Source organism: Aythya marila (genome assembly GCF_965140915.1).
Source record: "Aythya marila genome assembly, chromosome: 1".
Classification (NCBI taxonomy): Eukaryota; Metazoa; Chordata; class Aves; order Anseriformes; family Anatidae; genus Aythya; species Aythya marila.
The window spans coordinates 183,362,579-183,374,768 of NC_139042.1; the positions used below are offsets into that span (position 1 = coordinate 183,362,579).

Here is a 12,190-nt window from a genome sequence, read left to right on the forward strand (position 1 = left end):
CTGCTGAGTTCAGGCTCATTTTCATTCGCAGTGAATTGTCAGTTACTTCTTCAGAGCTGACAGCTTTGACAAACATTACTTCCTCTGTGCACTCTTCACATTACATCATGCACATTTTTATTCTCCTCAGATTTCCTCCTAAGCAAGGAACAGTTTGGAGAAATTCATTTTCCAAGCTCAGTTTCAACAATATTTTTCAAAATGGCTGGCACTGCTTTGATTTATGGTTTCCATCATAACACCTACAGTAAAACAATCTGCTCTTGTTTAAAAACATTTGGTTCTTTTGCTTTTACTTTGCTTTTCTAGAAGGCATGTAAACCACAGCAGTTCCACCACCTGCTGCCTGCACTGGGTGTATTTACATCAGCATTTTAGATTAGATCAGGACTGGACTTCTGAAGCAAACCTCCTGGTGGTTCCCCACTTGCCAGGCTTTGATTCCCAAGGCAGAATTGTCTCAGAGTGCATGACATGGGTCATGGATCATCACTACTGGTATTAAACATGAGATGTGCTGCAGCAGTACATCTAATGTACTTCATTCGCCAATGGACATTCAGTCCATGAGGCTAGACAGAGATAGGCTGAGGTAAAAACCTTCTGCAAGACATGGTGTGGACATCCAGCCCTCAACCCCAACTGTTTGACTCTATAAATCCACTCACTTGCTAATGTAGACAAGCATTATCTGCTCCAACATTAGACATATATTTTACTGTTCAAATATAATTTGAACCATCACAACTGAGCCCCAGTTCCTTCTGAAATTCCTCATATTCCTACTTCAGAATGGATCCTGTCATTGATTACCTTTACATTTAGTTCCTCATCTTTTACATTTAATTCCATAGCTTTTGATCAATGCTACAACTTCTCAACAACTACTGAGTAAGTGTGGTTTTGCACTTGACAAATAAAATGTACACAGATCTCATTCCTCATTACTAGTCTCAGTATCATTTTTTCCTGTGAAAAAGCTCCCATATTGCCTGTGTTTCTGAGCGTGTAGGTCACATGTATTTCTGCAGCTCTGAGCAATAATAATAATAATATCTGCTGGACCAGAAAGAAGAAAACTGATTAAAAGTTGTCACACACCTATTCAGATTTTCCAGCAGGAGCATTAATTTGGGGCATACATTTTATTTGTCTTAGCTAGAAGATTTATCACTTGGCCTGTACAACCAGGAGATACTTTTCATTTATCCTTACATGATTTCAACTATCATTCAAACAAACAGAATAGATGTATTTTTATTTTTTGTCAACCAGAGGGTAGCAGAATCAGCATTTCCTTTTTGTTTTTTCATACATAGGGTACATAGATCAGCTTCTTACCATGTGTATTAGTGAGTGTATGGCAACACATACAAGTAATTACATGAAAATCACTGTTCTAAAGTGTTTTTTTTGTTGTTGTTTTGCTTTGTTTTGTTTTGTTTTTTTTTTTGTTTTTTTTTTTTTTCGGGGGGGGGGGAGAGGGGGCAAAGGATTCAGAGGTGCCCTAAGATTTCAGTAACAATAAGTTCTTTCTGAAAAGAGAATCTTTGTATTATAATCTCTTGACTGAATTGTCATTGTGCCTACATATAAAAAGAAGCATAACATTTTCAAATATTTTTAGGAAGCTCATCTCACAGCTTTCAGGCCTTGCTAGGAAACAGGAACTAATGTTCTTCATCTCACCAAGCCTTTCAACTTCTCTCATTTCTTTCTGGCAATACTAATGAAAAGCTTCACTTCCAGAATGAAAGAAGAAACTTCCTCAGCTGAGCATACTGTAGTGCCTATAGCTGGCATCCTACCTAACTCCAAGTGCCCTGGCTCAGGATACTGTGATGCATTACAGTGTTGGCACAACACTGTCTTCTGGGATGAGCTAAGATTACTAATGTTATCATTAGCTTCATGCTAGGGATTTGTTATATTATACACTGATGCTCAAATAACAACTACCAAGGCAAAGAATTTACGTTCTACATAGCAAAGCAGAAACGTGAAATATGAAACTAGGAAACTTAGAAGGAAATTACAGTTTCTCTAATTTTAATGTATGTGTTTGAATTGAACTTGATAGTGGATAGAAGGAAATTTAAAGGGAAAATTCAAATCTGGGATACTTACATTCATCAGAAGAAATGTGAGAGAAAATATCCAAGTGGTGGGACATAGGATGATTTTCCGTCAATTCTAGTGTCAGTGAAGGAAGGAGCAGAATAAGGAAAATGCATGCTGAATACAGACATAAGATGATGTGCTGAAGGAGAGATTGCACATTAGCCAGGAGACCGTGTATGTCAGTGGAAAGAGTGAAAAGGTCTCTACCTGTTTCATTGGGGAAACAGCCTCACGAAGTCACGGGCAAGTAAAAGAGGCAGAGAGCAGAGCTGGCAGTGTGGCCTAACTCCAAAGGATAGCCGTGGGCAGCCAGCCAGGCCTAAATTGGCAGAGCCATTCAGAGAGCCAGGAAGACTCCAATCAGTTTGCAACAGCTTGGAAGATCATGGAGTTGGATGAAAGCAGACCTAGAAACAAAGGCCTGTCTACAGGGATGCACAGGGCAAGCTGAGAATGGTTATTTCTCAAGGTTATGTCTGACCTTGTTTGGAGGCTTTTCTGTTTAAAAAGTTAATTATTTTAGTTTATGCTAATATTAAATTGTCTTTTTTGAGTTTAAAGGCATTTAATATTTTTTTAGAAAATTATAAATGACCTGAATATGCTCGTCCCCAACTTCAGCTTTACTTGGACTCAGATTTTTTAAAGGAAGCTTTTGAGAGAGAAAACAAAATATTACTCATTCTTTTCATATTAAACGCACATTAAAAATCAAGATATTACATTTTTTGTCCAGGTGATAAACTACAGCTCACAGCTGATACTCAAAGGAGGCATTACTTGAGGAGGAGCCAGCAGCTGAGCAGTGTGCCCTTCTCAAAGGACCATTGCTCACTCTGTACAGGGCTGTAATCCCCACCTGCAGGAAATTCAGCTTCATAACACGATAACTAAAATTCTTTTTGGTTTGCTTGGCCATTGTGCCTAGCAGTTTCTTCTGTTCCTGTTTAAAAGAAGCAGATGGGTTTATGTGCCATCTGACCCCCAGTATTTCTGATGTGGCAAGGCGATATTGGTAACTCACCTGACTCAATACTTGTTGAATAATTTAGCTCAGGTTTGTTTCTAGGTAGCTAGTTATCCAGACGAGCATCTTGTATTACTGCCTATTGTCATGGTTACTGGCTGCATCTCTTCCCCCCTCACTGAGTTTTCTGAGTGCAATACGAGGGCTGTCCTTGCCTGGGGTACAATACAGCAAATCTTCCACTGACATACTTGGATGTACCACAGCAGCCTGTAAATGAGCATTGGCTCATTTCAGCATGTCTAATAGAATTTAAATGTGTGCATTGGATGCAATAATATTAGCTCTTAACTACTAGTAAGTGGGAAGCTAACTGAAGCAGTTATTTTTTCTTAGGTCTGCACAGTCAACCCTTGATTTTAATTAGCCCCTTCAAGTGTTATCAGAATTTCCTGTCAGGAAAAAAAAAATAAATTTGTATATATTTAAATGCATATACAGCTAAAATATTGTATAACTTATATTACTATATTATATAATCAAAAGATTATTGGAGCAGCTGCTAACCCCTCACACTGGGCTGTGCAGTACTTCATCATTTGTTAAGGAACATAATCAAGTCTTTGGCGAAATTCAAGGACATGCTGTCTGTGTCCATGTTGTCTGTGTCTAAACTGTACCATGTTGTACCATGTCTCAAATGCTATGCCAGCCCCTGAGCCCTAAAGGAGGCACCCTGCTGAAGCACAGGACCTCCTGGCAGCTACACAGAGTGGTAGCTGGAGTCCCTCTGCATGGTCCACCACAGACAAAGCCAGGCCTTACTGCCAGGCTGTCTAGGCAGAGCATCACAAACCTTTTACCTTTTGCCAAGTAAAATCATTTTTCATTTTTCCTTCTGTGTAAAGATTACTTTAAAGATATTATGATTTCATTTATTTTAAAAGGTTTCGAATTCTTTGGGCAGGAGGAATGCTGGTGACATTCGTATGATGAAAGTTTTTTGGAAAGGAGGGTTTCACAGTAACTCACAAATTCTTTTCAAATGCCAGTTTCTTTCATCTGAAAGCTTATTTCTTTCCTGTATTATTTATTATTTCTATATGTCATGCTTGAGGTGTTTTTCTTGTTTCCTGCTTTCCCTGGAGATTCATATTCATTTGAGTATAATATCTAAAATCATTAAAATGTGACCTAATTCTTGAAGATACAACGCAAATGTAGTTGTGCTGAGTATTGCTACAGATGAAGGGAAGGTATTCTGACCACAGATTGCAAACTGTGTTTTAAATTTCCTACATTACAATATATGGATGCCAATTTAAGTTTTAAATGTTTTTACCACAATGTTTTGATTTCTAGGAACTTTGAACCAAAAGAACTGGGGAAAGAAATATTCAGCCTGCAATGGTGCCAAACAATCTCCTATCAATATAGATGAAGATCTCACACAAGTAAATGTGAATCTGAAGAAACTTAAATTCCATGGATGGGAAAAGGAAACTTCAGAAGATACTTTCATTCGCAACACGGGCAAAACAGGTAAAAAATAAAAATTAAAAAAAAAAAAAATCATTTTTGGAGTTTAAAGAGGTCAGCAAAGGAGGCCAGCCAAGGACTTTTAATGAAACTTTTTTTCGTTTTACTTTTCCTTAGCCTCTGCATTCTGAATTTATCCATCAAATATTATTAATAACAAAAGAGAGGTGATAACTATAACCAAGCATAACAGAGAAATCACTAAAACACAAATGGAAATTATGTGCACAGACAGATAGAGCCAATGCAATCACAGCATCACTATCATCCCATTATGAGCACTCCACTGAAGCTAAACAGTAATTTAGAGTTTTCTACAAAATAATGATAGTTATTACTACATGTCTAGAATCTTCAGTGAGTATACAGAATTATTATTTTTTTAAGTATGAATAAATCACCTACTCATCTGAAAGTACTTCATGGACCAGTTGTAGTTTCAAAAAACTCTGGGTGGGATTAATCACACTTAGACATATATATGTATACTTTTAATAATATATATGTATATTCACTTAAGATTCTAGACATGCAGTAATAACTATCTGCATAGTAGATAGCTGTAAAATAAGCTTATGGTGGCATTTACATTGTCAAATAATATTCTTGCAACCACTTTGCTCTATAAGTCCAGAATAGCAGTACCCAAAGCTGCTTCTTGGAAGCACTGTTTCTTGTTGCAGGCATAGGCATAAAGGAAGGTGTTTCTTAACAATTGTCTCTGAGCCTTAACTAGATCCTGTGAGATGCCTTGGCCAAACATTTTGTTTTGTTTTGTTTTGTTTTGTTTTGTTTTGTTTTGTTCATAGAAGCATAGAAAGGCTTAGGTTGGAAGGGACTTTAAAGATCATCTACTTCCAACTCCCCTGCCTTCCCACTGCCACCCAGTAGATCTGCTTGCTCAGGGCCTTATCCAACCTGCTCTTGAACACCTCCAGGTATGGGGCATCCACAGCTTCTCTGGGCAACCTGTTCCAGTCCCTCACCACCCTCTGAGTGAAGAATTTTCTCCTAACACCTAATCTAAATCTACCATCTTTTAGTTTAAAACCTAAACCCCTTGTCCTGTCACTATCTGCCCATGTAAAAAGTCAGTCTCCATCTTTCTTATAAGCCTCCTATAACTATTGAAAGGCCCCAATGACGTGTCCCTGGAGCCTTCTTTTCTCTAGGCTGAACAACCTCAACTCTCTAAACCTTTCTTCGTAGGAGAGGTGCTCCAGCCCTCTGATCATCTTTGTGGCCCTCCTCTGCTGTGAGCCATAGACCTGGATGCCTCGCAAGGACAGAGCAGAGGGGGACACTCATCTCCTTCAACCTCCTGGCCACTCCTCTGTTGATGCAGCCCAGGACGCAGTTGGCCTTCTGGTCTGCAAGCACACACTGCTTGTTCATGTCGAGCTTTTTGTTCACCAGAACCCCCAAGTCCTTCTCAGCAGGGCTGCTTTCAATGAGTTCTTCTCCCAGTCTGTGCTCATGTCTGGGATTGCCCTAACCCAAGTGCAGCACATTGTATTTAGACTTGTTAGAATCTGATTAGGTTCCCATGGGCCCACTTCTTTAGTTTGTCTAGGTTTCTATGGATGGTGTCCTTTCCTTCTGTTGTATCAACTCATAGAATCATATAATCATTAAGGTTGTAAAAGACCCCCAAGACCATCTGGTCCAACTGCACCACTCAGCTTGGTGTCATCTGAAAACTTGCTGAGGGTGCACTCAATCCCACTGTTCATGTCACTGATAGACATTAAACAACACATTAAACATCACCAGTCCCAAGACAGACCCCCGAGGGACACCACTCATCACTGGCCTCCACCTGGACACAGAGCCATTGACCACCACTGTCTGGTTATAGCCATCCAGACATTTTCATATGCACCAAATAGTCCACACTTCAAATACATATCTTTCCAATTTATAGATCTGGATGACAACCCTTTACTCTTCCCAGGCAACATGTCCCTTCTTCTAAAACCTGCACATTTCCTTCTTACAACTCAATAGGTCAAACAAGTCCACAGGTCCTTGCTCAGCCACACTGATTTCCTGCCTTCCCTGATTGACATTGGGATGGAGAGTTCTTGCTCTCTAAGTGTCCTTAATGAGTTTCCAGCTCTGATCAGTTCCTATGTCTCTAAGGACAGTTTCATGGAGAATCTCATCCACTAATCCTTTAAACAGCTAAACTTCCAGGCTCTGACTTTGCTCTTTGTCAGACCCATATTCCTTGAGATTACAAACTCGACCAGGGTATGGTCACTGCAGCCCAGACTGTCTCCAGTCTTGACCTCTTTAATGAGTTCATCCACACTGGTGAGCAACAGGTCCAATAAAGATTATCCTCTGGTTGGTTTGTCTAATACCTGGACCAGGCAGTTATCCTCAGTGCACTCAAGGAGTCTTCTGGATTGCTTACAGCCTGCTGTGTAGCTTTCCAGCAGAAATGCAGATGGTTGAAATCCCCCATCAGGATGAGAGCCTGCAAGGAAGAAGCTTCTTACAACTGAAGCAAGAAGGCCTCAACAGGTTCCCTTTGATCAGGCAGCCTGTAGTAGACTGACCACAAGGCGTTCTTTATTGATTCAGTCCTTAATTTTTACCCCAAGCTCTCAACCTGCTCATGGCTGTTTCTCAGAGGCAGCTCTCCACAATCTATCCATTTCTTAACACTGAGGTAAATCTAACATTTCTTAACATGAACATTTCTTAACATTCCTTGTTGCAGACTCATTTGACCCTACATGAAAGAGGAGAAATGGGTGGTAGTCTTCTGGCATTACCAGTCTTGGTAGCCTTTTTCTGATACTGTAAATGTGGGCCCATGAGAGGCAGCAAACCTCACTAGAGAGATTGTCCAGATGGCAAATGGGTGCTTCAGTGACTCTCAGCAAGGAATCACCAATTACTAACACCCTTCACTCCTTTTTGGTGGCACTCATTCTAATACAGGTAGTTGGTTGGTCCAACTTTGTGCAGTTGTCCTTTCCTGGGTCTTGACCATTGTTCACACACTCTCCTTTTTCCAGCCCCAGAGCATCATATCTGTTGCATAGGGGCACCTCAGTGACAAGGAGGAGGACTGTTCCTCCTACTCCAAACACAGATGAGGGTCAGTCTTCCTGATCTTGTGAGTTAGTCATGTCTGTCAGTTCAGGGTTGGAAGCCAGCTTACCTAAACCTTGCCAGGACTTGAGGTCTGGCTGTCGCTCAGACCATGTCAGTGCACAATACCATGCATCAATCTTTCACTCAGATTCCTGGATACTATACTGTCCAGTGAGCTCCTCTCACAACACAGCAATGTGCTCTAAAAGTTCATCCAGCTGGGCACCCTTGTGCTCACAACACCCACCTCTGTCTTCAGGCCCCAGGGGGCTTCCAGATTCTGGAGATCCCTGCAACTGAGGGTCTGGGCAGCTCTCCTGGCCCTCAGGAGGTCTATTTGGATGTTTTTGGTGTTATTGTTTCTGTTTATTTATGAATTATAATTTCTGTTCTTGGCTGCATAATATTATACCTACGTACTGCTCAACAAATCACTTACTACCCTTTGCCCTAGTACCTGATATAAATAGTGATAGTGAAATAGATTTTTTAAAGTCCAATTCAGTTGATGTGAGTTCTTCCTCCTCTGCGGCGATTCAGATATTATAAAAAGAACTGCTAAACTCTGCAGTTAAAATTGTCTTCAAGGTCTTGAGGAGAAGGATGTAATAAAATGCAATGACATTAGTTCTGTTTTAGCAAGAGGTCAAAAAATTCACAGTCTCTGCAGGTGGAAACGCCAAATATGTGGCTTTGGTCTATTCCATCCTGTTAATTCCCTCCAGCAGACAAATGTTTAGTCCCATCTGCAGTTTGTATACAGCCCTGTCCAGCTGAGGACCTGTCATCACTTCCTCATGGTGAAGGCTGCCCCACAGGTAAGGGGTCTCCCAGACAGGACAGACCTCCTGGTAACTGGCTATACCTTTTTTTCTTTTTTTCATCTGTTGCCTTATGATTGGTATCTAGAATTATGATCATAATGAGTTGTTTCACTTTTTTCCTTTTTCTTAAAAATATTGATGCTTTCAGGAAGCTACATATTTTAGGATTTTCTTTTCTTGGAAGGTCAGGCTGGTAGCTAAGCCAGTGTTTCTGCGCTGCTTAGCCTGATTGTGTGGCAAGTTTTCTGACACAGACAAACAGTGCACTTCAATAGACTGTTTTATGAATTACAGCATGAAATGAAACATATTTCTCCAAGTTAATAATGAATTAACACACTTCTTACTTTGAATTTGAATAACCAGATTCCTGACAAGCTGCATATGAAATATAGGAAAAGAATCATATAATATTTAACTTTTAGCACCTACACTGAAATATGAGAGTCACAGATGCCTTGTCTGGCCTTTATATTGACACTTCTGTGTGTGCTTTTTTTTTTCCTCTATCTCTTTGTTCAGTGGAAATTAACCTGACAAATGATCATTATGTAAGTGGAGGTGGCTTAGACACTGTATTCAAAGCAAGCACGATCACTTTTCACTGGGGAAAATGCAACGCGTCATCGGATGGATCAGAACATAGTTTGGAAGGACAAAAATTTCCCCTTGAGGTAAAGTACAGAATACATTTTGAGGATTTTTGATTCTGCAAAAAAGTAACATTGTTTACTAAACACCTTTATTCATCACTTATTTAAAGTCTAGTTGTGAATTTAATCATCACTTCAATCCAAATTAGTAATATTTTAGTAATGTTTAAATGATGAGAACAGCATGGTGAGGCATTAGTCCATTGAGGGTGTCTAAGCTGTGCATTTTGACACATCCTTTAAGATGATATTGGGAGCTGCTCCTACTAATCTGACAAAGTTTAAAACCTACAGGTTTGGCTTACCTTACTCCAAGTTGTGGTTTATTTAAGGTGGAAATGGATTTTTCAAAGCTGGGGATTTGTTGAGAGCCCATGAGAGCCAGAAGCTGCTTGTCTCATGGAGAAGTGTGGCTATCCTGCCACGTTGGAAGGGGAGTTGAGGCAGTATGCCAGGAGCCAGTACATGAGAGCTGGTCCTGTGTGGCCCCGGGCTGTTTTGACAGATCTTGTACTGGTGTGAGGATGGGGAGGAAGCAAGGAGCAGCTCTTCATTTGCTGAAAACATTCTGCAGACCATCTTTCAACCCCCATTGTTGTGATATGATCGCTTTCCAGCTAAAAAGGCACAGTTGTGGCAGGCAACTGAGCTGCTCCACACTTCAGACACTGGATTTCTGTGTCAGAGCAAAGCAGTAGGGCCAAGGTTGTCCTATTTTCCATGAAGAGCTGTGAGCCAGCACATTTTTCCTTGGGAAATGTTTTCTTTACCTCATAGCTATTTAAAAGTTCCCATTCACATCCCATCTGTCCCACCAAGAGATCTAAGAGGATCACCTCCATCATCACCTAAGAGAGGATCACTCTCCAGATCCAAGAGAGGATCCACCACAAGAAAAGCCACCATGAGCTCCTGCTGTCAGTGACATGGCAATGGAAGAGATTTCCCAACTGCACCTGAAGAGAGGAGGAAGAGATGTAAATCCAATGCCCATGACAGCAAATGCGGTCACAGAATACCTGGATTTTTTTTATTTTTTTTTACCACATTTCTCTACACTTACTGCAAGGCAGATGCAGACAAGACACCTTGACTTTTAGTTTGTGTTATAGGACTGATTTCAAGATTCATCTCACCTGAGTACTCTAGGTTAGACATCCATTATCAGCTAGTTATCTAGGCTTACTCTATTTTCCATGGAGAATATGCTCCTTGATATGCTCTACTCCTACAGACTTAGTGGTTTTCTGGTATAGATCTTTTTTAGATAAGTAACAGCTGATTAATTCTATCAATTAATTCTCTTGAACATTTTTTTTTTCACAAACTAGGCATATAAATAATTAATTTTATTTTGTATATAACATATTTTAATACATTTTATTTGCAGATGCAAATCTACTGCTATGATGCAGATCAATTTACAAATTTCGAAGAGGCAATTAAAGGAAATGGAAAGCTAAGAGCTTTATCAATTTTGTTTGAGGTAAACAAAATACATCTTTGTGTCATTAAGCAAGCTTTGAAACAGCAGATGTTCAATCTGAATTTAACGGGTTCCAATGTGTGATCACTGAGTTAAAAATTTACATATGTTTTTCTAATTTATTTTCACAAAAAAAGCAAATGGGCAAATATGTTTGCACTCCTTTAGGTTGTGTATAATTTTGTTGGTAAACTGCAACCTTCAATTTTTTTTTCATGAAGTCTGTGCTGTAAAAAATGCAATTTCTTTTTAACAGATTGGACTAGAAGATAATCCGGATTATATTCCAATCATTAATGGAGTAGATAGTGTTAGTCGTTTTGGTAAGTCTGCTGCCATGTTTTATTGAATACCGTTAGACTAAGTTCCATTTCAGCATAATTATGAAACTTTAAAGTCATTCAGGAACGCAGTTCTCAAGAGCTCAGACACATTTATTTTTTTTAAGAAATGACATAAATCATACATTTAGTTTAGTACAAGACATTATTTGTAAGACCATCAGTTACTGTAAATGAATAAATATAATTATCACAAAAAAATTGCAACTTTTAAAATGCTAGGTGAAAAGAAAGGTCTGATTTGTTCCACAAACTTTCTTAGGCATAGATTACTGGAGTATTATATGTGGTTGGAAGCCAAATAGTGCAGTTGTATCCATCCAAGATGTGTTTTACAAACATCAAATATTGTATGAACATTAGTATTCAGTAGACTCAGGGGGGTCAAATGCTTTTTTTTTCAGTAGCTGCTATGCAAATTTGAAATTATTTGATTATATTACATTTGTACTAGTATTATTTATACCAGCTGTTTGCTCTTCAGTGTTTTAGAATTTCTTACGGTTTTACACTAAACTACATGGACTTCAGGGCGGTGCATGAAGAGATATGTACTCTGTTTCTAATTCGGTTACATAGTGGCTTCACAGAAGAATAAACACAAATGACTACTGTCCTGAATAGGTTTATTTTCTTGCTCCATGAATGGCCACGACCCTAACAAAATAGTTAACATTGCCTCAGTTTTCCTACATGTAACGATACTTGAGCATTGCAAAGACTTTTAATATTGATGGTTTGGAAGTTGTTAAAGACTCTTAATGTCACTATTTTGAAAGCTTTCAAAAGCATGACAGTAAAATTGAGATCGTTTTTCTCCAGAAAACAAACACTGTTCAATGAATATAAAAGGGAGTAACTCCTGTAAATTACAAAGACAGAGTAGGGGGACATCGAAAGCTGTTAGGATTCACTATCTTTGTGTGCCATCTTCTGTGAAACACAAAGGAGAATGAGTAATACATCAAGGCAGATACTGTCCTACAGCCTTGGATGGGAGCTGTAAATTATCGGCAGCAAGATTCAAGATACAGACACTACATGGCATTTCAACAATGAGCAGAACATGGTTTTCTTGAATAGAGTGCAAATGAGCTCTGAAAACTCAGGTCACAAGTAAATCAAGTTGTTCATCATGAAGAAAAATGAAT

At 39.2% G+C, this 12,190-nt stretch overlaps 1 protein-coding gene across 1 annotated transcript in view; it reads left to right on the top strand.

Annotated features, from left to right (window-relative positions):
* The window catches only part of PTPRZ1 (protein tyrosine phosphatase receptor type Z1), a 140,499-nt gene that overhangs the window by 72,436 nt on the left and 55,873 nt on the right, over positions 1 to 12,190 (top strand). Inside the window, exons 3-6 of the mRNA XM_082764201.1 lie at positions 4,451 to 4,630; positions 9,082 to 9,233; positions 10,603 to 10,698; positions 10,955 to 11,021. Of these exons, the coding sequence (XP_082620327.1) occupies positions 4,451 to 4,630; positions 9,082 to 9,233; positions 10,603 to 10,698; positions 10,955 to 11,021 (495 nt within the window). The remainder of the gene's footprint in view (positions 1 to 4,450; positions 4,631 to 9,081; positions 9,234 to 10,602; positions 10,699 to 10,954; positions 11,022 to 12,190) is intronic.